General features: G+C 35.5%; 1 protein-coding gene across 1 annotated transcript; it reads right to left on the bottom strand.

The window, feature by feature from the left end:
• Positions 1-1,213: 1,213 nt before the first annotated feature.
• LOC138703387 (antifreeze protein Maxi-like) lies at positions 1,214-26,903 on the bottom strand. Its single transcript, XM_069831213.1, has 7 exons — positions 26,160-26,903; positions 25,643-25,770; positions 14,023-14,167; positions 10,492-10,561; positions 6,751-6,812; positions 3,498-3,941; positions 1,214-1,688 (listed from the first exon to the last, which is right to left on the bottom strand). Exons 4-7 carry the CDS (start codon positions 10,526-10,528, stop codon positions 1,362-1,364), a joined length of 870 nt encoding a protein of 289 aa, XP_069687314.1. The 5' UTR covers positions 10,529-10,561; positions 14,023-14,167; positions 25,643-25,770; positions 26,160-26,903; the 3' UTR covers positions 1,214-1,361.

Here is a 26,903-nt window from a genome sequence, read left to right as displayed (position 1 = left end):
TGGACAATTTAGGAAACTCAGTTTACAAGAACAGATTATTGCTATACAGAAGGGAATGCCAACCCCAACACTACCTGGTCTTACATGTATGCATGCAGGCTAATTTGTAGCATGTTTCATTCAAGAAGGTGTCATTTCGTGCTGTTAACTTCTTTCCTCCTCTTAAGAAATATGCAGGAGCCGCCACTGATCTCTGCCTCTGCGCAACGTCACAGTTTGCACTGAGGGGGAAGAGAGATAACAAAAGTTCGCAATGATTTTTAATGCTCTGACGCCCACGAGCAGGATAAGCAATTTTAAATTTACCAATCACTCACAGGCAGGGATATAGGCCTAATAAAAGAACTGTATAGGAGAAAATCCACAAACTATTAGGGAAAACACGGGAATTTTACTTGAAGCAAGTAAAGAGACAGATTTGGAAGTAAATCCCCAAAATACAAAGTATATGATTATGTCTCGTAACCAGAATATTGTACGAAATGGAAATATAAAAATTAGATATTTGTCCTTTGAAGAGGTGAAAAAATTCAAATATCTTGGAGCAACAGTAGCAAATATAAATGACACTAGGAAGGAAATTGAACGCAGAATAAATATGGGAAATGCGTGTTATTATTTGCTTGAGAAGCTTTTGTCATCCAGTCTGCGCTCAGGTAAACTGAAAGTAGGAATTTAGAAAACAGTTGTACTACCGGTTGTTCTGTATGGTTGTGAAACTTGGACTCTCACTTTGAGAGAGGAACAGAAGTTAAGGGTGTTCGAGAATAAAGTTCTTAGGAAAACATTTGGGACTAAAAGGGATGAAGTTAGAGGAGAATGGATAAAGTTACACAACGCAGAACTGCATGCATTCTATTCTTCACCTGACATAATTAGGAACATTAAATTCAAACGTTTGAGATGGGCAGGGCATGTAGTACGTATGGACGAATCCAGAAATATTCATAGAGTATTAGACTTAGAAGGGAGGACAATATTAAAATGGATTTCAGAACGGTGGGATATGATGGTAGAGAGTAGATTAATCTTATTCAGGATAGGGACTGATGACGGGCTTATGTAAGAGCGGCAATGAACCTCCGGGTTCCTTGTAAGCCATAAGTATGTAGGTAGTGCCATGCAGTCATAAAATGACAGGTACTTTCATCATTAGCATAAAGCGACTTTGGTGATTATGGGATTACCATAAAAGGAAAAAAACACTACCCAATTAGCTTACAAGCATCATTTTATTATCAAAGAATCTTGTGCAGTAACATATTTTAAGCAAAAGCTTGAATAACAAAGTTCACCAACAAAATATTTGATTACAAAAGTATATATAAAAATTAAGTGGTATAAAAATTTATGTAACTATTCTAGTAATGATGGTGGAAGCCTCCCCTGAATCCTGCATCGCCAAAGCCATCGCCACCTCCGAAACCCCCGTGGAGGCCGACAGCGTGCTTGGCGGCATTGGCCTGAGCAGTCTGTGCTGCTGCCTGGGCGCGGAGGGCGGCTTGCTCTGTAGCCTCCAGGTCGTTATGAGCATCAGCCAGCTGATCCTTCGTCTGAGCCAGGCGCTGCTCGGCAGTCGCCACCATGCTGCTCTGAGATGCCAGTTCAGCAGAAGCCTCATTAGCAGCGCGAGTTGCCTGATCAGCATTGGTCTGTGCGGCGTTGAGGGCAGCAGTCAGTGCACGTACCTGCCAAACACAGCAAACAATGGTTTAATTAGACTGTATTAACAGGCACAGGAGTTAATCACAGTATATGGTTATCATTGTTCAAAATAACATCTAACCTTAACCACCTTCAAATGGACCTGATGATTAGTTTCTTCTTTAACCCAGAAGAGGGCGCTATATACAAAGTCATTCGGATGGTCGCATACTTGTATTTTGCTGAGGTCAGCACTGCATTGGATTTTTCGTACTATAACTTCTGAATAATAAATAACAGAAAAGCGCACGAGTGTGTATAGTATGAGTTAGGTCTGGAAGATTTTGAGAGGGGTGAAATACCTATTGAAAGTGACAACACGTGTTTTCTCAAGACTTCGGCTTTCCATCTTGAATAATGCGTACACTACTTTTAACACTTAAATATAAATGATTGATTAAATGACAAACTTACTAGTGTTAAATTATATAACCGCGTATGGCTTACAGCCGTTTCGGTGCTCCTTCACACCATCATCAGAGCCTACTCAGTAGGTACCTGCATTAATACATCTAGGCCCTATTACGTTCAACTAGTTTTCACACTGCAAAGAGACCTTACTTACTTACAAATGGCTTTTAAAGAACCATGAGGTTCATGGCCGCCATTGGCCCCTATCCTGAGCAAAATTAATCCGGTCCCTACCATCATATCCAACCTCCCTCAAATCCATTTTAATATTATTCTCACATCTAAGTCTCGGCCTTCCCAAAGCTCTCCTTTCCTCAAGTCTTCCAACTTTCTGGATCATCCATAGTGCTACATGCCTGCCCATCTCAAACTTCTGGATTTAATGTTTCTAATTTTGTTAGATGAAGAATACAATGCATACAGTTCTGTGTTGTGTAACTTTCTCCATTCTCCTGTAACTTCATCCTCTTTGCCCCAGATATTTTCCTAAACACCTTATTCTCGAACAGCCTTAACCTCTGTTCCTCTCTCAAAGCTAGAGTCCAAGTTTCACAACTTTACTTTATTTTAGAAAATGGTAATTTGTCTGGCGCATTCAAGGAAAGCATTCGGAAATTTTAAAGAGAAATAATAAACCCGAACAGAATTAGAAATTCATTGACTTTACAAAGATATGACAGTAATTATTCCATTATAACTGAGCTACTGGCCTGACAAATACTTCCTCTACAGATTATAGTGTATTGTTCGAAGAAAATTCTGATAGCAGGTAATAGAGAACATTTAAATGTCAGTTAGAGTTTTGGACAAACTTGCAACCTCTTCCATTTTGGTGTGATTGTCATTTCAATTTTATACTTAGCAAAATGATCATATAACGACCAGCGTCGGGTTAATTATTCAATTACATACCTGTAGGGAAGTTGTTTAAGTGGTACATACTATATATCTTGAACAGTACACCAAGAAATGTAGTTGTTGATCGGTAAAATGACAGTCCGTGTTCCTAAGGTTCTTGCACACTCTCAAATCTCCTCTATTGGTCATGGATACTATCAGCTAAGTATATTTATTCGATAGTTGAATATAACCATTGATTATATTTTTTTATTTGTAGCCGGCAGAATGAATAATTAATCAAATTGTTTCAAAATTATCGAACGATGAAAATGTAAACGAACTTTTATTTTATGAGCATAAAAATTGCGACTCTTTTAAATTTGTATTAAGAGACACGATTATTAGAAATTATATATAAAAAAACTTTAAAATAGTTATTACGAAAGTTGTTACAATATTATGGTATCAGATAATATTAATCAAAAGGTTATACCTGAAAGTTATGAAACAATTAAAATAGCAGAGAGAAGAATCAACTGTACCTGGTCTTGAGCTCTCTGGGCAGCATGTTGAGCAGCTGCAGCAGCACGCTGAGCCTGGTTGAGTTGCTGAACTTCTGACTCTACCTGAGCTGCCTGCTCGCGTGCCTGCGCCTCCAGGTTGTTCACAATCACTCTCTTGGCAGTCAGAGCAGCCTGCGCTGTGTTCGCGGCTGACTGGGCATTCTGTGCGAGTTGGTTCTTTGCCTGGAAGGCTGCCTGACCGCCTGCGTCATATTGGTTCTGAATAGCAATGTTAGCCTGATCTGCTGCCCCCTTTGCGATGGACACTAGGCCGCTTCCAATGCTGTATCCAACGCCGCCGTGTCCGTGATGTCCACCGCCTCCATTGCCTCCGTAGCCACCAGAGAAGCCGAAACTTTTCGTTGCTGAGCCAAGGTTACCAAATTCGTGCTCATTCTCGTTGTCAGAATGTTCACGCTTAATCTGAAACAAATACATCGTTTTCTTTTTCTCGTATCCGATTTTGTTGACTTTCATTTTCTCCAGATATGGCCAACTAACAACTTCCTAGAATCTGCAAGACTGTCAGAGGCAGATTCCATTCCTGTGGTAAGAGAACTTCATTACCTCCGTTTATACGCTGATGGGAGAAGATAATGACTAAAAAAATTGAACTTTTTATGAGTGAAAAATTGCCAGTAAATTTTGTCTGAAGGCTCCTCGTTGAGGGAAAGCTCCTTTAAATTGAACAAAAATCTACGGCGTAGATAGGATGCTCAGAATTCTTATCACCCGCTCTTTGTCAAGATTTATTTATTTATTTAATGCAGGGCTATAGAATTCATCTTCAGCCGTGATAATGGCAACATGCAATAGTTTTTATTTTTATTTTATTGGGTTATTTTACGACGCTGTATCAACATCTAGGTTATTTAGCGTCTGAATGATATGAAGGTGATAATGCCGGTGAAATGAGTCCGGGGTCCAGCACCGAAAGTTACCCAGCATTTGCTCGTATTGGGTTGAGGGAAAACCCCGGAAAAAACCTCAACCAGGTAACTTGCCCCGACAGGGATTCGAACCCGAGCCACCTGGTTTCGCAGCCAGACGCGCTGACCGTTACTCCACAGGTGTGGACACATGCACTAGTGTAAGATAAGTAAACAAATATACAAATAAACAGTGAGAAGAGTACAAAAATAGTTCATCTCAGCAAGAATGATGGAATATATTTATATTTGGATGGCTATCATCTTCTCTCTTGCTTCCCAATACTTCTCTACCTGTGTTGTGGAGGACAGATTGGGACAATCCATTAGATGGGTCAAGATTGATCCACGAATTTCAAATAAATAAGGCGAATATTGTAACTGTTCTGCCATTAGTGTAACTGTTCTAGTACAGTACATCAAGCATTAGCATTTCTGATACTTCAAACTCACACTCATTGTTGATAAAGATATAAATTTTATGTTTTCATTATGGAGGGATATTGAGAAATCACTTGTATGGAAGTGATAATAGAAATTCCAAGTTATCTTAACCGATGACTATTGATTAGTTTAGACATCAATGCCAATAAATCTGTACTATTATTTTTCTCGCGGTATATGGCATTCAAATCATTCTAACATATCTGATGATATTACTATCCCTTTCTTAACTGCAAATGAGCACAAACGCTAATTAGGTGTAACTTTTTCTGACGTTTAGTATATTCGATTCCCAAACCGTTTCAAATGTAAATCATTTTACCTTTTAGGTGTGTTTCCAAATTATATGTAATACACTTTGTCAAATCTGGCAACCTTTTCATAAGGGAAGCTTAATTTATTATTATTATATCCAGAACATTTGTCAAATTGGTTCATTTTACGACGCTTTATCAACTGCGAAGCTTCTCTAGCGTAAGTGTGAAATGAAGGTGGTAATTCCAGTTAAATGATTCCAGGGTCCAGTGCAGTAAAGTTACCAGCATTCCTTCGGAACTTGGTATAAGATTCAACGGAGTCTACAGAATATGATATCAATAGAAGATGAACACATACGTACACTTTTTCTCATTTTACGTAATATAGGCTATAGCAACTAAAATAATCATTGTTTTAAATCAAGATCTATCAGATTATCCAAGACTACATGTCCACAGATCTCTTTCTTTCACAAAGTTACAACATTCCCCACAGTCTGGGTTCTCTACACATTCTAACACCTACTAACAACGTAGACTGCCAATTTCACGAGTTGACATATTTTCAACGCTCATCCAATTGTTAATATACGCTCGCTGATGGAGAAACCTACAAACATGAAAAATCCAATCTGCTAACTAGAATATAAGTAATGCATTGGATCAAATTTTTCCGATGTCACACACTTGATAATGTTTCATTTGTTACTATTTCTTGAGAAAATGTTGAATAAAATATTGGTAGAACAAATTTTTGGCATACAAGTATAATAATTTTGTTTAAATTTCCCATAAGAATTTAAAATAAAAAAAATCGCAAAACATTATTGTATTTCATGTACAGTACTATGTACTTCGCGGAAGAATGAACTTATAGATATGCTATTGATTATGAACAAAATCCGTTTGTTTGTTTTGTACAAAATGCTATACAAAGATATTGTATATATGACAGATTGCATAGACCCAGAAACAAAATTTGGGTCATTTGAATTTTCCAAGTTCCAGTTATAACATACTGAGCATGCGCAATATGTTATAACTGAAACTTGGAAAATTCAGATAGCCCAAATTTTGTTTCTGTGTCTGTATGCCAAAACTTTTTCTCGCTGAGTTCTTGAAAACGTGTCTTTTCTTCAGAATTCTGACATCTAATTTTGCTCTTTCTATCTCAATATAATGAAAGCTAAACAAAAAATTTAATTTTCTGAGAGAATAATAAGAAGAGAATCATGTAACTTGGTGTAATAAGGGTTAGAGCTCTTTCTCATTAAATGATTCAGTTCTCATAATCAGATGCAGCCATTGTAGCTCTTATGAAATAAGTTTAATGATAAAAATGATTTATTAGCTAGAAAAGTTACCAAACAAACTTCTACCTCTAGTCATGTGATATCTTCTTTGTGTCTGTCTCTAATTATCTAAGAGTAAAAATTATGAAGGCAGTAGCCTACTGTCTTAACAGAAAAGCCTGCAATTTGTGTGTCTCCATATATATATTAAAGTAGTTTCATTGCATTTTATATACTGTATTTAAAAACTTCGATATTTGTGACATCCGGGAGAATATCAAAATAATTGAATTGAGTTCATATAACTTACTCTGGTTTCCAGGGCGATTGATTCTTCGGCTGCTTGGTCAGCTGGTATGCAGGCAGCAACACCTAGAAATCGTCATCAAAGAAAAACTGACTTTATCGTTGCCAATTACGCACTTAGAAATGCTTGTAATATGTAGTTATTCTTTGTATACGTATGTATAAGCAACTGTACCGTACTAACATGGTTATGTTTAATTAGATAGTAATATTGCTTGCGTAACGGGCAGGGCATAGTTGCGCCCCACGGTCAGATAAAATGCAGCAGATAAAAAAGGGTCCCTATTTTGTGGGCATAGTTGCGCCCCGTTCCCATCAGGTAGAGAAAAGGGGATGGCATAGTTGCGCTCCGATGAAATAGGTAGAGAAAAAGACACTACGGAAACTCGAACCTCGTAATCAACCAACCTTGTTGATTTCTTATGCGATTTAATATTCATTATCGATACCGTTAAAATGAACACCATGAAGTTGGCAATATTTTATTAACTGTTTTTCTACTGTTTATGCAGTGATTATCGATAGCCTACCGTTAAAATGAACACCATGAAGTTGGCAGTACTTTGTTAACTGACATATTCAAATGAGTGAGCCCGTTGAAATATAGGGGCTTAGCAGTCTTTGACATTTTATTAATGATTTTCACACCGTCTGTGGCGTATAGTGAGGTTAATTTAAAATGAATGTTAAGTTTAGTGAAAAGAGTAAAGAGTTAATAATTCACAATGGTTCTAAGTTTCAATTTTCGAAACCCTGTACCGTAAGGTTAAGATATCGATGTACAAACAAAAAATGCAGTTCATTTATTGTGTGTGATCGATAAAAAAGTGTTATCTTAAATAGTAAAATTGATCATATGCTAGGCCTACCTGATTTCAATGCAGCTATCACTGTAATATTTGTAAGTGTTTTGTTTATATTATGACAATCACTTTCGTGTGTACTATGTCCATCGGGGCGCAACTATGCCATGTCCATTCTGCTACCTGATTTCTTCGGGGAGCAACTATGCTATGTCCCTTCTGCTACCTGGTTTCTTCGGGGCGCAATTATGCCATGCCTAGGCCTCCCAATTCACCGCGGGGCGCAACTATGCCATACCGTGGGTAACATTCTACAGAGACGAAATAACCTACATAATATAGTGCTCTCATTTTACGAGGAAACTTCGCATCATTCCGCCGCTGGCCGACTTCCTGCTCTCCCGACCGCAGCGTGGGAAGCCAGTTGTACAAAACATCCCAGCAGTTAGTTGCTTCTGAGAATTTTACCGAAACGTGTGTGTGAGACTGTTGTTGGAGTACTAGGTAATTGATTGAAAATGACGCGCAGGAAACTGTACGCCGGGGTTCCACCGTAATCTGGTTTCCTCGCAAAATTAGAGCACTATACAAGATTGAAGATGAAGACCACAGTTGTCGCAAGAAAAATAAAGAAGGTAAACTTGCGAATTCTAAATGAGGAAGTAAAGCAAGTGAACAGCTTCATATACTTGGGATGTACTATAAGCAGTAACATGAGCTGCAGCCAGGAAGTCAAAAGGAGGACAGCAATGGCAAAGAAAGCTTTTAATATGAAAAGGAGCATCTTCTGCAGACCTCTGGAAAAAGAACTAAGGAAGAGACTAGTGAAGTGCTTTGTTTGGAGTGTGGCATTGTATGGGGCAGAAACATGGACATTACGACGAAATGAAGAGAAACGAATAGAAGCATTTGAAATGTGAATATGGAGAAGAATGGGGCGTGTGAAGTGGACAGACAGAATAAGAAATGAAGTTGTGTTGGAAAGAGTAGGTGAAAAAAGAATGATGCTGGAACAGATCAGGAAGAGGAAAAGGAATTGGTTGGGTCACTGGGTGAGAAGAAACTGGCTACTGAAAGATGCATTGGAAGGAATGGTGAACGGGACAAGAGTTCGGGGCAGAAGAAGATATCAGATGATAGACGAAATTAAGATATGTGGATCATATGCGGAGACTAAGAGGAAGGCAGAAAATAGGAAAGATTGCAGAATGCTAGTTTTGCAGTGAAAGACCTACCCATGGACAGAACACTTATATATGTATGTACAGGAATTGAGAAGAATGCATTATAGTTCAATGTTAATTAAAAGAGTACTTTACATTTAGGTTCAATTTCAGAAAGCACTATGATATAAGTTCAAGTCTGCAAAGAAAAAAAAAAGAGTCCTTCTTAAATAAACGACATCACTTTAGAGAGATATTCTATGAGAATAATGGCTCGTGTGCATAAAAGAACATCATGTAAAAATATGTTCCAAAATTTAGAATTCATGTCCTGCAATCTTCAATGCACTGCCTAATTATCTTGAAGCTTTGAAGGACCATGAGAAAAGGTTTAGAAAAGAATTAAGCAAATTTCTACATACTCATACGTTCTACACAACTGATGAATTGTTTATGCTTGTAAATTGAATTATTCTACTTGATATGACATGTACAATTCTGTATAGCTCAACTAAAATATGTCTGTAAATTGAATTTAATTTGTTTACTATGTATTGTATATTTTTGTATAGCTTAACTGATGAATTTTATATGCTGTAAATTGAATAGTAGTCTGTATAGCTCAACTGATGAATTGTTTATGCTTATAAATTGAATTAATCTAATTGATATGAATTATACAATTTTGTATAGCTTAACTAAAGTATGCCTGTAAATTAATTAATCTGTTTACTATGTATTGTACATTTTTGTATAGCTTGGCTGATGAAATATTGTATATGCTTTAAATTGAATAGTAATCTATATAGCTCAATTATTGAATTGTTTACGCTTGCAATCGGGCTTGAGTTAGATTCCAGTTTGGTCCGATTACCTGGTTGGGTTTTTTCGAAGGTTTTCACCAACCATAAGGCAAATGCCAGGTAATCTATGGCGAATCCTCGGCTCACCTCACTTCATCTTACCAAAAAATTGTAATCTTGTAAAATTTTAATGCTAATGTAAGATCTATGGAATACAAAACTTTAATGCTAATGTAATATCTATGGAACGCAATAAATAAAATGAAATGAAAAATGAAAACAAATACAGACTTCATATAAATATATGAACTTGCGTCCTAAAACTCTTACATTTTGTGTTATTGTAATGCATATTCTAATAGATGTAGAAACGAAATAAACTCCGATAAAATAAATGCAATTTGGTCTAAAATGCTTGTTTCTATTAAATGAGAAGTCATACTGAAAGAACCAAATTTCACAGAAGTATTGTAATTGTTTTCCATGAGCGGTCACTCATGCTGCTGTATGTCTCTTCAGAGGTGTTCACACACATTAAAATACAGAATGCCTTTAAACGCAACTACTACTCTTTGCTATAGTTCAGGTTAGCCATTTACTGTTGTTGGGTGCACAATCATCTGGAGCTGGCCCAGAATAAAAATTCCAATGGATTAAAGCAAATGCGCTTGCGAGCCAAACTGAGTCCATTTCAATATATTCATTGTCACGAAAGAATCACATAAACACTCACTCTTGGTGTATAAAGTCCGGAGTCAAAGTGGCGATAATGGTAAACGTAAGGTTTTTGGAGTTCATACTTAACAGTCTTTGTGAATTTAGTATTGTAATATATGACAAGTAGGAACGAAGGACAAATCGTAGCGGTACTATACCTATTGTTTACTTATGGTTTGTACATTAGTATCCAAAATAAATATAGGTACACGCTGTAATGAGCAAAAGAAAGGAATGTAGACGATTTGATATCACTCACCAAAGCAAATCAAGAATACGACAGATTGAACTTTCATCTTGATATGCAGTTGCTCTCAACCAAACGGATACTGGAAAGAAAGAATAAAATTGAAGTGATAATATTATATATCAATAAGGCTAATATAAATCGATGGCTAAGAAATGATACCTCGTATCCGTAAATTTGCAGGTGAATAAAAATAGAAAACTTTTGATATAATTATGTTTCTGTTTGAAGAACTTTCACTCGAAGACAAAATTTTAGTTAATTCTTCATTCCTGGATTTTAGTTGACTGTTCAGTTTTATGAACATAATAATAATGTATCGTAGTTAAACTAAATTACCATTTTTGTAGATACGAGGTATCACTTCTTAGCCATCGAAATTCAAATTAAATTCCGAAGAGAAATTTTTAAACTTAAAATCTATGTGAAAATATAATTCATTTATTCTAACAAACAAATAACAAATATAAATAATAAGATTAGTAATAGCTTGATACGAACGAGCAAGGATGAACCCACTGAGTGCAGCGAAACAAGTTTTGGAATATAGACTCAGTGGACTTGATGCAGAACGTTCAAGAAGTGCAGGTTGGAAGATTGGAACACATTTGGAATGCGACTAGAGGAAAATGAGAATCTGAGATACGAAGAAATGTGAAGAGGAAAGTGGAAAAGAAAAAAAGAGAAGGAAAAGGGCCAAAGAAGTATGAAAAGGAAAAGAATGTGAATGAATAAAAAGGGGACGAAGAAGTTGGGTTAAGGAAGAGGAAAATAAGATGGAGGATTAAAAGGAAAAAGAGAAGGCAAATGAGTATGATGAGAAAGAGAAGGTGAAGAAGTAGCTTGAGAAAGAGGAATGACCGATTAGATTGTGGAAGATGAGATGAAAGATGAGGAAGAAGAAATGAAGGCTTGAGAGGAAAAAGGGAAGGTTAAGAAAGAGGAGACGAGAAAGTTAAGATGGAGAATATGAGAAGAAAAAAGAGAGGAAGGTAATAAATAAATAAAATAAATAAATAAATAAAGTAATTGATACAAAGTAAGGAAATAAAGTAATTAAATTACTAAGAGAAAATGTCTTTACAATAAATGAGCATTTAAGTTATTTGGCGCACTCGAACACGGAATGAGATTTCCGAACTCTATTCCCTGGTACTGCGGAGGCTATGATGAGCAGTACAGACTCGCCTCTCTCTCTCTCTCTCTCTCTCTCTCTCTCTCTCTCTCTCTAACTCTCTTTTTATTCTGACTCAAGGCATCATTACTAGAACGCACAAAGCGGTAGTTTATTTTCCATTTCCAATTACAGTTTAAAAAGTGTTCTTACCGAGCTAGGTAATTCAGTGGTAACATATTACACTAGCATTTGGGAGATTTAGAATTCGATCCCCGGTATCCACCAATCTGGTCGATGTTTTTTCCGTGGGTTTTCTGGACTAAATATTACTAATTTTCAGTTCAATAAAGACAAACACCAGATTAGACCCCAATTATCATGTAATAATAGCCAGATACGGTACAACAGCGCATTTCCAACAATAAATTATAGACAGACGCGATATGATCTAGGAGATTAAGCGACTATATAAAAACAGGTAAAAAGTGCACTTTTTGTCGATAATGATTGTTACTTTTAATGTGATTACAGAAAACAAAACAGTGTACACAAGGGCTAAAGTTCAGAGTTATAACGCTAAGAAGAAAGGATCACGAGTTCGAATTCATGTTTAGAGAGTAAATAGTTATTCGTTGTTATTTTGTTGTGCTCAAATGTAGTAAATGCAGATTAGACATCGTCATAACACAACATAACTAGAGTCAGACCACGTGTTCGTCTAATACAGGTCGACTTCCAATAAACTCCGCTACGATTATGGAAAATATCCGATGGATAGGAAACAACTTTAACTTATAGAAAGTGTGTTATATTGTATAAAAGATATCCCACAGAATTTGTCTGTCTTCGATTAGTAGCTTAAGACGGATTTCAGGATTTTGTAAGAACAAGGCAATTTTTGTTTGAATTTTATGTTGGTAATGAAGAAATCTATACAAAAAATTCACCATCACTATTCCGTGAAAACAAGCATAAGAAATCCAATTCAGACGAACAAACAGCTCGTGCGTTCAGTGGTCTCGGATTGATTAGCATTCACAAAGGAAGACAAATAAAAACTGTTGTAACCACTACTGTAATATGGCTTCCAATCTGTCAAATCTAGTCACAGACAGAAAAGACTAAACGGAAGAGCCACCCGGTAAAAAATGTTGAAGTATGTCAGGAATTGTAGTTTCCGAAGAGAATTAATAGATTGTAATAGATGCATTATGAACCGCAAAATTAAATCGTGTAGCTACGCGTTGAAATGAGTTACATGTTTGACTTTCACATCACGAAATTGATTTACCTCAAACTACAGTTCCACAAGGTGTTCTCATCACACAACATTTTAAGATTTGAACTAAATACCTAGCAAGAGATATTGTTATAATGTTTTCACGTAGAGCGGCCGTTAAATAGAAACATGACACGTAAAATAATGGCCCTAATAGAGGGCTCCAGGTAATATTTTCCGGTCATCTCTCATCTAATTTGCTTGGACGTTGCCTACGGTGCAATCCTTTGAAGTGAATCTAAATTACACCAATTCATTATTTTTAGTATGTTATTCAACGACGCTTTATCAACTACTATGTTATTTAGCGTCGATGGATAGCGAGATGGTATTTGGCGAGATGATGCAGAGGATTTGCCATCTCATTACCTGAAATTCACCTTAAAGTCGGCGAAAGCCTCTGAAAAATCCAATCATGTAATCAGCACAAGCGGGAATCGAACCCACGCTCTAGCCAGCTCTGGACCAGTAGATATTATTAATGGAGAAGTTGCTCAATAATGGCAGAGAATTTGAGAGTACATCGTAACTTTGTCTCAGCGTAACTAAGTCCACCTCAATTCCAACAGCATTAGCAAGACTTGAATTCGAGTTTCCGACTTATAAAGACGATGTAATAGTCGTTCGTTTAACAGTTTATCACTAAAAAAATTAAATGACAAAGTAAATGTTCGAATTTTAATTTTTATACATAAAATACGTACGCCTTATATTTTGTTCTCTATAAAGACTGAATCATTTGGTACTTTTCCATCCTTATTCTTGTGGGAATTTTGGTCTAAAACTAGGCATTCGTAGGTAGCAGATCTCCCTTACTGTACGGACAGCATGACATAAAGCCGCTGTTTACCGCAACACATAGCAAAAACAAGGGACATGCACTCAGTATTAATGGAAGTTAGATAAATCTCTACTCTTGCCAGGAATCGAACCCTGGTCCGTAGAATTTTCAGTTGAACGTAATACTTTCTGAACAGCAATAGAGGCTATGAAACATATGAAATATTTTTATAAACAAAACAATTGAAGTTATCCCATATTTGCTCATTCAGATTTAGTTCTGTGTTTTTAAATAGGAGTTTCGTAAGTATAGATAGAATGTGATACAGAATACTTGCTGTGTTCTAACGTTTCGATGTTAACTCACCAGGAGAAGGCTTCCAAGAGGCTTACTCGTTGAGTTGCTCTCTCTGGAGTTGGGAGAAGGTGACTGGTGAAGAGAACAGTCTCCAGTACCGGTATTTATACCAGGGTGGACCATCTCGTGATCTGCTACTGGGGCAGGGTAGTGTCTGTTTAAGAGAAAAGAGGGCGGAATCATTTCAATCACTGTAACGGAAAAAAATGAGACGTTAGTTGTGATCTATTGGGATCAACCGCTGCGTTTCTCTCCCAAGAGCGGGGAGAATCACTGCCACTGTTTTCCGGAGTTCGCATCACGTCAGTCAATCATTGTTCCAGACATTGGGACGGAGAATAAAAAGGCAAGTCGAGTAAGCTCGTGCACAAAACTAATTCATTTGCTCCTTCTTGTAACCGCTCCGAGTTTTTGCGACCGGCAGTAGGCTAATGGAAATGGTGTCAGGTGGATCGAAGTACTATTGAGGCCAGAAATATCTCTTAAGATCATAGTAGGGAAATTATTGTACTCGTATACAGCTTTATTGATGTGTTTATTACAAATGAAACTGAAACCTTGGCTGTCCGTAAAGAGTAATATATATATATATATATATATATATATATGACCACATTCACATCGATATAAAGAGGACACAAAGCTTAAAAAAGGAGGACATTGTTCGAAAAAAGAGGACAGAAAATATATACTTTAATTTAGGCTTAGGGCTATATTATATTTTTAAGCACATCAACATACAGTACAGGTTTAGGCTTATATCATACTTAAAAGAACAGTATTTCAATATCTATTTTATTACAAAATAATTATGATAAAAATAATAAAATTGATTTTACAGTTAGCTACATATGAAAGTCAAGGGAACTATGATTATTAAAGAGGACAGAAAATATCTATCTATATTTAGGCTTCGGGCTATATTATACTTAAAATTATGTCAATATCTATTTCATTATAGCATACTTACGATAAAATTTAATAATATTAAATGATTTTACATATGAAAGCCAAGTGAACTATAATTACAGTATTATCAAAAAGAGGAGCAAAGAGAGTTAAGAACGTTGGCAAAGAGTATATTCCGTCGATCCTGCTGCCACCTACTGGCAAATTACTTGAGAAAGGCGTCAAATCAGATAGTTTCAAAATGTCAAGTTACGAAAAGGAGGACATTTCTTGATTTTTAAAAATCCGCCCGGACCCCGGACAAAAGCCTAAAAAGGAGGACATGTCCGGATAAAAGAGGACGTCTGGTCACCTTATATAACAAACGAAGTTAAATAAACTGTAACTATTAAAAGCATAATTTTGTATCGGTTAATTAACGATGCTGTACCAACTACATTTAGTCATGTGATCACCTGATATTCGCCTTACGGTTGGAGAAAACCTCGGAAAAATAAAATGAGGTAATCACTTCAAGAATGAATCCTGAACCACGTTCAAGCACAGCCCTGGATCAGTAGAAAAGCTACGTCGACGTGTACAGAAAAATTCTTAATGTAGATAATTTTCTCATTGAATTTAAAAGAAACAAATTTAAAACTTCAAATTCTTAGAATGTGATATTTCTTAAAATAATAATAAAGAATGCTGAAAATAAGATAAAACTTCAGCAATGGACAAGAAGATCATAATAAAGATAATATAGTCTTTCTGGTAACACATTAAGGGACCACTTTTGAAATTTTCTGTCTTTTGTAATGGTTTTTGACAGTTATGTTGTAAATATTTAAAAATGATACCTAGTAATTTAATTATTTACTTGTATTTTATATTTTACTATAAAGATTACCCTACATATTGAATGTACCGATTCAGCGACTTCAGTTTGATGACTTTAGAGTATGTAGACATCTGCTAACCTCAATGCGTAATTTATTATTTGAAATAATAAGTTATTATGTAAAAGAATACCTAAAAATTAAACATAACTATTGGACAAATAGAGCAACAAGATCTATTGATGTACACTTGTTTATTGTTGAGTTAAAAAAATTTTCAAAAGTAATATGTAAATAAGTTTTAAGGATTTTTTTAAAAATAAACACGCTTGGTTGAAACTTGCACTAAAAACTAGACGTAAGTGCAAGTTAAAGCCAACGTAAACTGAAATAGATATATCATGGAAAATTACGTATTAAATGTATATTTATTGTGTATAATTGCTATTCGTGTATATGTTAATTGTAATTTATTAAGTTTAAGTACTTTTTGTGAACCATTATTAATAAATATCTATATCCATATATTTTACCATGTTTAAACAGAATAATAAATATGAACAAAGTTGTCTCTTAATTTTTAGCACTTTATATACATTACATTTTTTAATTGGTTATTTTACGACGCTGTATCAAATTCTATGGTTATCTAGCGTCTGAATGAGATGAAGATGATAATGCCAACGAAATGAGTCCAGAGTCAAGCTACAGCATTTGCTCTTTTTTATTATTTTTAAGTAGGTTATTTTACGACGCTTTATCAACATTTAGCGTGTGAATGAGATGAAGGTGATAATGTCGGTGGAATGAGTCCTGGATCTGGCACCGAAAGTTACCCGGCATTTGCCGGGTTGACGGAAAACCTCGGAAAAAACCTCAACCACGTAACTTGCCCCAACCGGGAATCGAACCCGGGCCACCTGGTTTCGCGGCCAGGCGCGCTGACCGTTATTCCACCCATTAAGAGCATTTGCTCTTAATGGGTTGAGGGAAAATCCCGCAAAAACCTCAGCCAGTTAACTTGTCCCAACCAGGATTTGAATTTGGGCTCGTTCGTTTCATGGTCAATCATTTTAACAGTTACACCACAGCGGAGGAGTGCATTAAACTAAAAATAACTAAAAGTGTATATACAGGGTGATTCAAAAGTCGCGCAACATAGGACATCTCCGTTATTAGTGTAAGTACAAAAAATAGTTTCAAATAAATGTTTTAGATAGCTATTGGTACGTGTAGTTCATGTGCAAAATTTTAAGAAAATCGTAAGAGCCATTTTTGAGAAAATTGCAACAAACATGTTCTCGTTTCAAGTAAAGTACCAATTTGGTTAGGGAAAACGCATCCAAAACTGAGGTGTGACATCTCTGGAGGGTACGAAACTTAAATTAGGAATGTGGTTTGGGTCGCGCGCCGTAATTAATAAATTGTGTTTTTTGTGTAGACAAGTGAGTAAGTTGAGAGTCACAATGGCAAACTGAAACATTTTAGCACTTAAACTTTCACGACCTGTGTAACTGTTCCACAGGCACACTAATGGAGTAAGTGTTCAAATCGGTGGCCATTTTGTTGACGGCACATCCATACACGGTTGAGGTAACTGCTCCGCACATTAAGTAACACTGCAGGTGTTATTTGTGCACATTCTCTCCTGATATTTTCCTGCAGTTCATCCAGTTTTTGGGGCCTGTTCCTGTAAATTACACACTTGAGATGTCTCCAGATAAAAAAGTCAAGTGGCGTTAAATCTGGCGACTTAGGCGGCCATTCCACTGGATCCCTGCAACCGATCCAACGCCCAGGGATAACTTCATTCAGCAATTCACGAAGTGTCAATCTGAAATGCGGTGGTGTTCCATCCTGCTGAAAGAAAAACCCACGTCTTCTTTCTAGGGGCAGATCATCCAAGTAGGGCAGCCTCGAGATGCTATCTGTACAGTGGAGCTGTAAGCTTGTTGTTTAGAACCACGGGACCGATGACAACATCCCCGTGTATGCCACACCACTCATGTAATCTTGGATCAAACTGATTATGAGCCTCTACAGCTATGTGGGGGTTCTCGGTTGCCCAGTACACAGCGTTATGTCGAGTCACTGTTCCGTTCAAATGGAAACAGGCTTCATCGCTCCAAGAAATATCAGCTTCAAGGTTTGGCTGGTGCGTTCGTCGTTCAAAAAACCACTCAGAGAATTGCACCCGCATATCTGTGTCATCCTCATGCAGTTCCTGCACAAAATGCATACAATAGGAATAGAAATGATTGACGGATAGTATCCTGGACACGGACACTTGACTGGTGCCACATTCTTGCGCCACTTCCCTGGTTGACCGTGATGGACTGACTACCAGCTTAGCTAGTACACTAGCTGCGTTTGCATCCCCTGTTGCTGTACGAGGCCGCCCTGAACGTTTTTTTTTTGTCGTCGATACTGCCTGCTGTCTTGAACTGTTCCATTAAACGATCAATGCTTCCGTGACGTGGGGTAGGTTGATCTGGATGCCGTCTGTGATATTATTCTGCTGCTTCCCGGAGACTCAGGCCTCCCGCATGGATGAGAACCATTTCCACCCTCTCAGGAATTGTGTACAGCTGTCAAAAGAAAAAGTGGCCGCTCTCCTGAATCAAAGTTCCCTTCGGGTATCTTCGCTACAATTCGGAGACAGGCGATGTTACATGTTGTTGGACCACGTTGCCTGATATCTACAGTTATAATTGAAGTATACTGTGTGTTATTCGATAGCATAATGGTAGCGTTCAGGCCTCTTATTCATGAGGTCCTGCGTTCGAATACAACCTCGTGCTTTTTATGTCCTTCTTTGTTCTGTTTTTGAGAGAGACAAACTAGACATAATGGCTCCTTTCTCTTTTATGATTATTTTAGTAATTTACATCAGGTTCATTAATATATTATGCCATGACTTTATCATTATGATATTGTGGCTGCAAATGGAAAGAAAAAAGATTTTATTCTCAATAAAATATCTTTCGTGGCATAAACATAACAAATTTACTGGCGTCGGCCTTAAAACATTCAAACAATTAAGTGTTCAAAAAACAAAACAAAAAGCCACAATTCAATATTTAATCTATCTTCCTCTTATCTCGATCATCTTGCAGTCGAGTGGGCATGGAATTGACTAGTCTTTGCAAATAGCGACTATTCTTAGACATGATATTCCAGGCATTCTGAACATACACACATAAATGTTCTGTCCATGGGCAGGTCTTTCATTGCAAACACAGCAATCTCCAATCTTTCCTATTTTCTGCCTTCCTCTTAGTCTCCGCATATGATCCACGTATCCTAATGTTGTCTATTATTCTTTTCAACCAGAGACCCAACAAATTCTTTTTTCTCTTTCTAATCAGTTTCAGCATCATTCTTTCTTCACTCATTTTTTCAAACACAATTTTATTTCTTATTCTATCTGTCCACTTCACACGCACCGTTCTTCTCCACATCCACATTTCAAATGCTTCAATTCGTTTCTCTTCATTTCGTCGTAATGTCCATGTTCTTTCACCATACAATGCCACACTCCACACAAAGCACTCCACTAGTATCTTCCTTAGTTCTTTTTCCAGAGGTCCGCAGAAGATCCTTCTTCTTCTATTAAAAGCTTCCTTTGTTCATGTTTGCAGTTTTCTTGGGAAGGATAGGCCTAAATGCGGTAACATCCCGTTGCTTTCCGCACACCACTATCTCTTTCGCATCTTATTAAATTCCAGGGGGCCCAAGCGTGGAGATGACGAGAGTGGATTTGACTAATTGGGCCCTCCGGACTTCACCGAAAGTCACGGCAAGGATTAAATATTAATTCTATCAGGATGTTTGACCCGATCAGAGACCGGGAAATCTCAATTAGCCTTTGCCCCCCGCATCCTGGACTAGCTTCTACGAATCATCAGAAAATCTTAGAGTGTGATTGGGCCAATTTTTCCGAAAATGTTTCCACACTTTGCTCTCGTAGCTCAGCGGACGAACGTCGGAATTTAGATGTCAACATCTCAGGTTCAATTCCTCGTTACTCCTTTTCATTTTATTGTGGTTCAAGATAGTATAATGTAATAATACAAAAAGAAAAACTAATACCAGTATAATGCAACTGGATTTTTCCAAACCTAATATTAAATTTATGTTATTTATATCGCTAAAGAACGATTACAATATAAATAACTTGAATATTATTTATACAGTATCACTAAAGAACGATAACAGAATATAAATGATAAATATCGGTTTGTTTAATTAATATATTGCGAAAGAACAGTAACAATATAAATAACTTGAATATTGTTTTATAATGCTAATGAAGGAAAACAGAATATAAATGATAACTTGAATATTATTTAAATCGCTAAAGAACGATAACAATATAAAAAACATGAATATTATTCATATCAGAATTTCACAGATTTATTTAAGAAATTGTAGAAGAATAGTAATTAGTAACAGTGTCCTATTTATTCTTCTTGGAGCCAAATTTGTAACTTTTAAAAGTGTGGTTACTGTGTTGAAGTGAATGTGTTGTAACGGATGCTTGATTTGTTATGTATGTGAATCAGTTATGGGATGCTGGATGTCGTCGCAATGTCGTAATTATAGTTTGATTGTGTTTGTGTGACTATTGTGTATTAATTTATGATGTATGGTACGGAAAGCTGCATATTTGTGTTATAGGTGTTACGTATGTGTGTTGTTAATTTTTTTGTATGTTTCAAATTGATACCTGATATTTGTTTTGCATTCGCAATGCCTAATTTACGGATTGTTTATGTTTTGTTTACATCACGTAAGCTAATTTAATTTTCTTTTCCATTTCTCTTTATGCTTATCTTTTTTGTGTATAAAACTATAGCCCTAACATACATATGTAAAGTAGGGCTAACCCCCATTGGAGATACAATAATAATTATTATTCATATCGTTATAATACGATAACAGAATACAAATGATGACCTGAATTTTATTCATATCTCTAAAGAACTATAACAAAATATAAATAACGTGATATCCATAAAGAACGATAACTGGATATAAATGATAATTTGAATATCATTTACATCGCTAAAGAACGATTAAAAAATAGAAAGAAAACTTGAAGAAGGCCCGAACCCACGACCTTTGAATCATTAAACAAGCACTCTACCGCTGGTCTACGAGGCGCAGATATGGAAAACTTTCATAGTTCCGGATCTCCTTGTACAAGCACATGCATCGTGTAACATCGCCGCGACCCGAAGTGGACTTTGAAAATATTCGCTGTTCACGAGTGCGGCCACTTTTTTTTGACAGCTGTACATTGTCTGTTACTGCCCGGTTCACTGGTGAAACTAGCACTTACTCACCTGTCTACACAAAAAACACAATTTATTAATTACGGCGCGCGACCTAAACCACATTCCTAATTTAAGTTTCGTACGCTCCAGAGATGTGACATCTCAGTTTTGGATGCGTTTTTTCTAACCAAACTGGTACTTTACTTGAACCGCTAACATGTTTGTTGCAATTTTCTCAAAAATGGCTCTTACGATTTTCTTAAAATTTTGCACATGTACTACACGTACCAATATCTAAAACATTTATTTGAAACTATTTTTTGTACTTACACTAATAACGGAGATGTCCTATGTCGCGCGACTTTTGAATCACCCTGTATATGTATGTATGCATGTATATATATATATATATATATATATATATATATATATATATATATATATATATATATATATACAAAAATAGTTTATTTTTATAGGAGAAGATGAGATAATTATTGTTATTATTATTATTATTATTATTATTATTATTATTATTATTATTATTATTATTATTATTATTATTATTATTATGTAGCTTCAAAAGCCATGAAGGTTTTCGCTGCCGAATAAACAATATGCTACTGCTGGTCTCTATTTCCACATTTAATGGTCTTCCCAAGAAACTTCATATCTTCATTAATGTTGTTCAAATACTGCAATCGTGGTTGTCCAATGGTCGTTTTCCTTCTGGAATTTCAATTACAGATTGGCTAGTTGTTTTGCTTTATATATATATATATATATATATATATATATCTTTGTCCAATCCATTTCATTCGTCTTGCTTTAATTTTAGCCACGTTTGGTTCTTTAAGTAAATGAATTTCCTGTTAATGATGAAATTTCCACTATTGAGATAAAAATCAAGAATTGGCCCGAATATTCTTCTCAATATTTTCCTTTTTTAAAATCTTAATAGTTTGACAATATTTTCTTGTGAGTGTCCATGTTTCACAATCGTAAGCCAATAAACATTAAGCCAACAGTAAATATCATCTTCAGAAAACTTTCAAAGCAAGTCTATTAATTGTTTTGAGTAAAGCACTGTCATTAAACTGAAAATAACTAAAATGAATACTACAAATATTTCGAATTAAAAACAAAAAAAAAATGTATTTTAAAATTATAATAAACGGTAACTATAAATCTTGTCTTAATATAAACGACTTAATTAGTAGGTAAGAATTTTCAATTTATGTGTTTAACAATGTTGTTAAGTGAAATATGGGTTGACCAGATTCACATCGATAAAAAAGAGGACACAAAGCTTCAAAAAGGAGGATATTGTTCGAAAAAAAGAGGACAGAAAATATGTACTTAGATTTAGGCTTAGGCCTATATTATACTTTAAATTAAGTCAATATCTATTTTATTTAAAGATATTTGCAGTACAGATTTAGGCTTATGTCATACTTAACGTATATCAATATTAGAAAATAATTATAATAAAACAATAATAATGATTTTATAAGTGATTTTACATATGAAAGTCAAGGGAACTACAATTACTAAAGAGGACAGAAAGTATATATTTAGATTTAGCCTTAGGTCTATATTATACTTAAAATTATGTCAATATCTATTTTATTACAGCATTACATATGATAAAAGTCAATAATATAAAAATTATTTTACAGTTAACTACATATTAAAGCCAAGGGAACTATAATTGTTATCAAAATACATAAAAAGGGCGCAAAAATGTAAATTTAATATTACTTTATAAGCAAAGAGATTTATGATCGTTGGCAAAGAGTATATTCCGTCTATGCTGCTGCAGCCTAAAGGCAAATTACTTGAAAAAGACGTCAAATCAGATAATTTCAAAATATCAGCCATACAAGTTACGAGAAGGAGGATATTTCTTGATTTTTTAAAAATCCACCCGGACAAAGGCCTAAAAAGGAGGGCATGTCCGGACAAAAGAGGATGTCTGGTCACTCTAGTGAAACAAACCTACATACACCTAACTTATGAACGATAGACTATTATGAAAACAGCGAAAAAAATATAATACGGTCTCTCTTTCAATATTATTACATGAAATTGAACACAGGCCAGTAAGAATCATGACTTTTCATTAATACTATCCTATAATCATGAAAATTATATTAAATAATCCAATCATAAACAAGATTGTAATATTAAGTGCTCAGAATGTGATATTTTATGAAATCAAAATAAATACACTCAAATTAAATTAAATAATGTTAAAGTATATTGAAGACGATGGCAATCGAGGAAATTTTTAAAGAGCTCTATTTAACGTTTAGAGAAAAATAAAAGTTACAGTTGAATAATGTTATCTATGTATTGAATTTTATTAAATAATACAGTGAAATATGTATGTATGTGCTGTATATACCTCACGACCACAAAAAATAATAGTATAGTAGACATTCGAACCTCCAGGAGGGCAAATTGTAATTTTGACCATTATTTGGTAATTGGAGAATTAAGAGAAAGACTAACAGTAGCTAAGTGAATGTAGCGAAAAGTTAATATTAAGAAATTCAATATTCCGAAATTAAAAGACGACGAAACTAAGCAACATTATCAGGTCGAAATTTCAAATAGGTTTGCCGCATTAGGAAGTTCCGACTAAGTTGAGGAGTTACATGTTAATAGCGTGTGGGAAAATATCAGAGATAATATCAAAATTGCAGCTGAGCAGAGCATAGGTTATTAATATTATAAAACTATGAAAAAGACACCATGGTTTGATGAAGATTGTTGTATGGTAGTAGAAAGAAGGAAACAGGCAAAATTGAAATTCTTACAGGATCCAGTCCAGGCAAAGAGATAATTAGGCCTATTTCAATGAAAGACGACAGGCAAACCGTACACTTAGGAACAAAAAGAGAGATTACTTAAAAGAAAAACTAAATGAGATAGAAACAAATAGTAAGAATAAAAAACATTAGAGATTTATATAAGGCCATAAAGGAATTAAAGAACGGATATCAGGCAAGGGTATACGTAATCAAGAATGAAAATGGTGACTTTATTGCAGACTCTCATTCCATCCTGAACAGATGGGAAAACTATTTTGGTCAACTAATAAATGTATATAGGCCAAATAGAAATGATCAGGACGAAATTCAAATACAAACTGCTAAGCCATTTATACACGAACCCACACTTTCTGAAGTCCAAATTGCGATAGAAAAGCTACAAGTTTCAAATTCCAGCAGAATTAATACAAGAAGGTGAAAACGCATTACCTAGCGAAATTAATAACTTTGTGCTTGCTATTTGGAAAAAAAGAAATTGTACCAGAACAATGGAAAGAGTCCATAATTGTATCTATCTTTAAGAAGGGAGGAAAAGACTAACTGTAGTAACTTACGTGGAATATCACTTTTGTTGACGTCGTACAAAAAATGTTGTCCAATATTCTTTTAAGAAGATTAACTCCATATGTAGATTAAATTATTGGGGACCATCACTGTGGTTTTAGGCGTAATAGATTGACTATTAATCAGACTTTTTGTATTCGACAGATATTTGGAGAAAAATGGGAGTATAAGGGAACAGTATATCAGTTATTCATAGGTTTCAAAAAAGGCATTTGACTCGGTTAAGGAAGAAGTTTTATACAGGGACAACATTTTATTTTTACTAACATTTTTAATATTAACCTGGCTATACCTTTGGATTAACGGTTGAGAACCGGAAACACCGTTTGCTATCTCCTTCCGCGACTAAAGTTGGATGATACTGGCGTAAAATACAAACAAATCACTTTACTAGGTATAGGAGGGAAGAAAAGTAGTTCATCCATTTACGTAAACTAGGAAATTTCGCGATTTTGAGTTTGATAATTTTCATTAGGTTTTTGTTTAAACAAAATACAGTACTGTATTAACAATAAGTGTTTTTACTCACGAACTGAGCTATCCATTCGGATGTATTCATTATGCAGTGTATATTATACTGTCTACAGCACATTAGCGTACAATTTATAAAATTAAATTAAATTTAAAAATAATCATAATATGGATATTTAAACACATTTTTTAAAATGGTGGCCATTCATTTCGATATAGGCTTCAGTTCTTTTGTGCATATTATCTCACTATAGACTATTGTACCTAATTCCAATTACCAGTTTCGTCCTTCGTACTAGTAACTCATGTTGAAATAATTCTGTACCTACTCTATAAAAGAGTACCTCACGTACTGTAAATTCTTTCTTCACTTCTGCACGATCCGAAAAGATAACATTACTCAGACATGCTATCTGCTGTCCGTACAAGTAGTTTTGTTGCAGGGTCGTAGAAATGGGGGAAATCACGTGACAGTTAATTACTTAACGAGGCCTTTTTATTTAAGCTATTTTAAACAGTTGTATACTATTACATAGACGTCCAATTCTTAACAGAAATTAATGTTTTCAGAAAAGATCAAAGACAGCCCAGCCACTAGCCTTTACAGAGGAGCGAGCAAAAGCGGGTGGGGAAAACCGGGATGCGTCGTAGGCAAATGGACGACAGTACATGTGCGAAAATATGACTCAATATTGAACGCTCTTTCGTCACTGGAAAACGCGAACATATTTCTGGAACGTATTATACTCACCAACTCAATACTGTTTACCGTAAGGCGACTTGCATACGCGGCCTTGGTTCTGTGTGGAGACTGTTGGAAGTTTACAGTAAGGTACACGTACCAAATAACGCCACCTCAACACTTCAATCATTTTTGCTCTGGAAATAAGTTATGTACAGACACGAAAATTATGAAATAGAAACTGTAATCTTATCTTAACAAAATAGCACAATGAAAATGGATATATTATATATATCGAACAAGAATTAGAACTCAAATGGGAAAACTTTGTAAACTGGCGTTATTAGGAACAGGTTGTCTAATTAACGCCACCTATTTTAAAGTAACCTATTCAAATTGAACTAAGCAACTAAATTTGAGTTTCTGTTAATAAAATATACAAAATCACTCAATACTAATGAAAGATTCTTGATCTGAAACTGAAACACCAGATGGATTAGGAAAATATGTTTTCCAGTGACTCCTTACTTTAAAAAAATGAGACAGTGCGACACAGTAGAAAGTTATTAAACACAAAAGCATTTACCTTAGTTTAGTCGACCTGGTTGGCGAGTTGGTATAGTGCTGGCCTTCTATGCCCAAGGTTGCGGGTTCGATCCCGGGCCAGGTCGATGGAATTTAAGAGTGCTTAAATGCGACAGGCTCATGTCAGTAGATTTACTGGCATGTAAAAGAACTCCTGCGGGACAAAATTCTGGCACATCCGGCGACGCTGATATAACCTCTGCAGTTGCGAGCGTCGTTAAATAAAAAAACGTAACATTTACCTTAGTTTAATATGTATGCTTTCCAATAAGTAAAACAAAAAAATTAAGTTATGTAAAATAAAAAAAATTAAGAGTTCGATAAGCGATTGAACCAATATCATCACTGCACATTCTGAGCATTTGTAAGTTGAAAGCTTAGTGATTTTCCTGATGTTTTCACACTTATAATGTAATTACCTCGCACAATATGAACATAACGACATGTTTTCAACACGATCTTCTTCACATATAAAACACACCCAACTAGTGCTTGCACTTTATCCACGGGTTGCAGCTCATGTGTTGTATTACTGGAAAGGCAATGCAATGTGATTCCGTAATTATCAGTGGCACTTGTAATGTTTTCGTCCATATGAGATGATGCTCCATCAAATATCAACACCACCTCTCCTGCCATATTATATCGGGCGAATTGATCAAGCCAATAGACGAATACAGCAGTTGTCATAGAGCCCTTGGCACTCATGACAGTCTCTGTTCCAAGAGGCATATCTGTCTCCCAT

The sequence above is a fragment of the Periplaneta americana genome, chromosome 7 (genome assembly GCF_040183065.1).
Source record: "Periplaneta americana isolate PAMFEO1 chromosome 7, P.americana_PAMFEO1_priV1, whole genome shotgun sequence".
In the NCBI taxonomy this organism is placed as follows: domain Eukaryota; kingdom Metazoa; phylum Arthropoda; class Insecta; order Blattodea; family Blattidae; genus Periplaneta; species Periplaneta americana.
Note: the sequence above shows the minus strand (reverse complement) of the source record. Positions and strands in the feature narration are given on the sequence as shown.

Coding starts and splice junctions, on each gene's coding strand:
- LOC138703387 (XM_069831213.1), bottom strand. CDS start 10,528: ATGAAAGTTCAATCTGTCGTATTCTTGATTTGCTTTG. Junction 6,813..10,491: donor CGTATTCTTGATTTGCTTTG/GTGAGTGATATC, acceptor GACGATTTCTAG/GTGTTGCTGCCTGCATACCA. Junction 3,942..6,750: donor CAATCGCCCTGGAAACCAGA/GTAAGTTATATG, acceptor TATTTGTTTCAG/ATTAAGCGTGAACATTCTGA.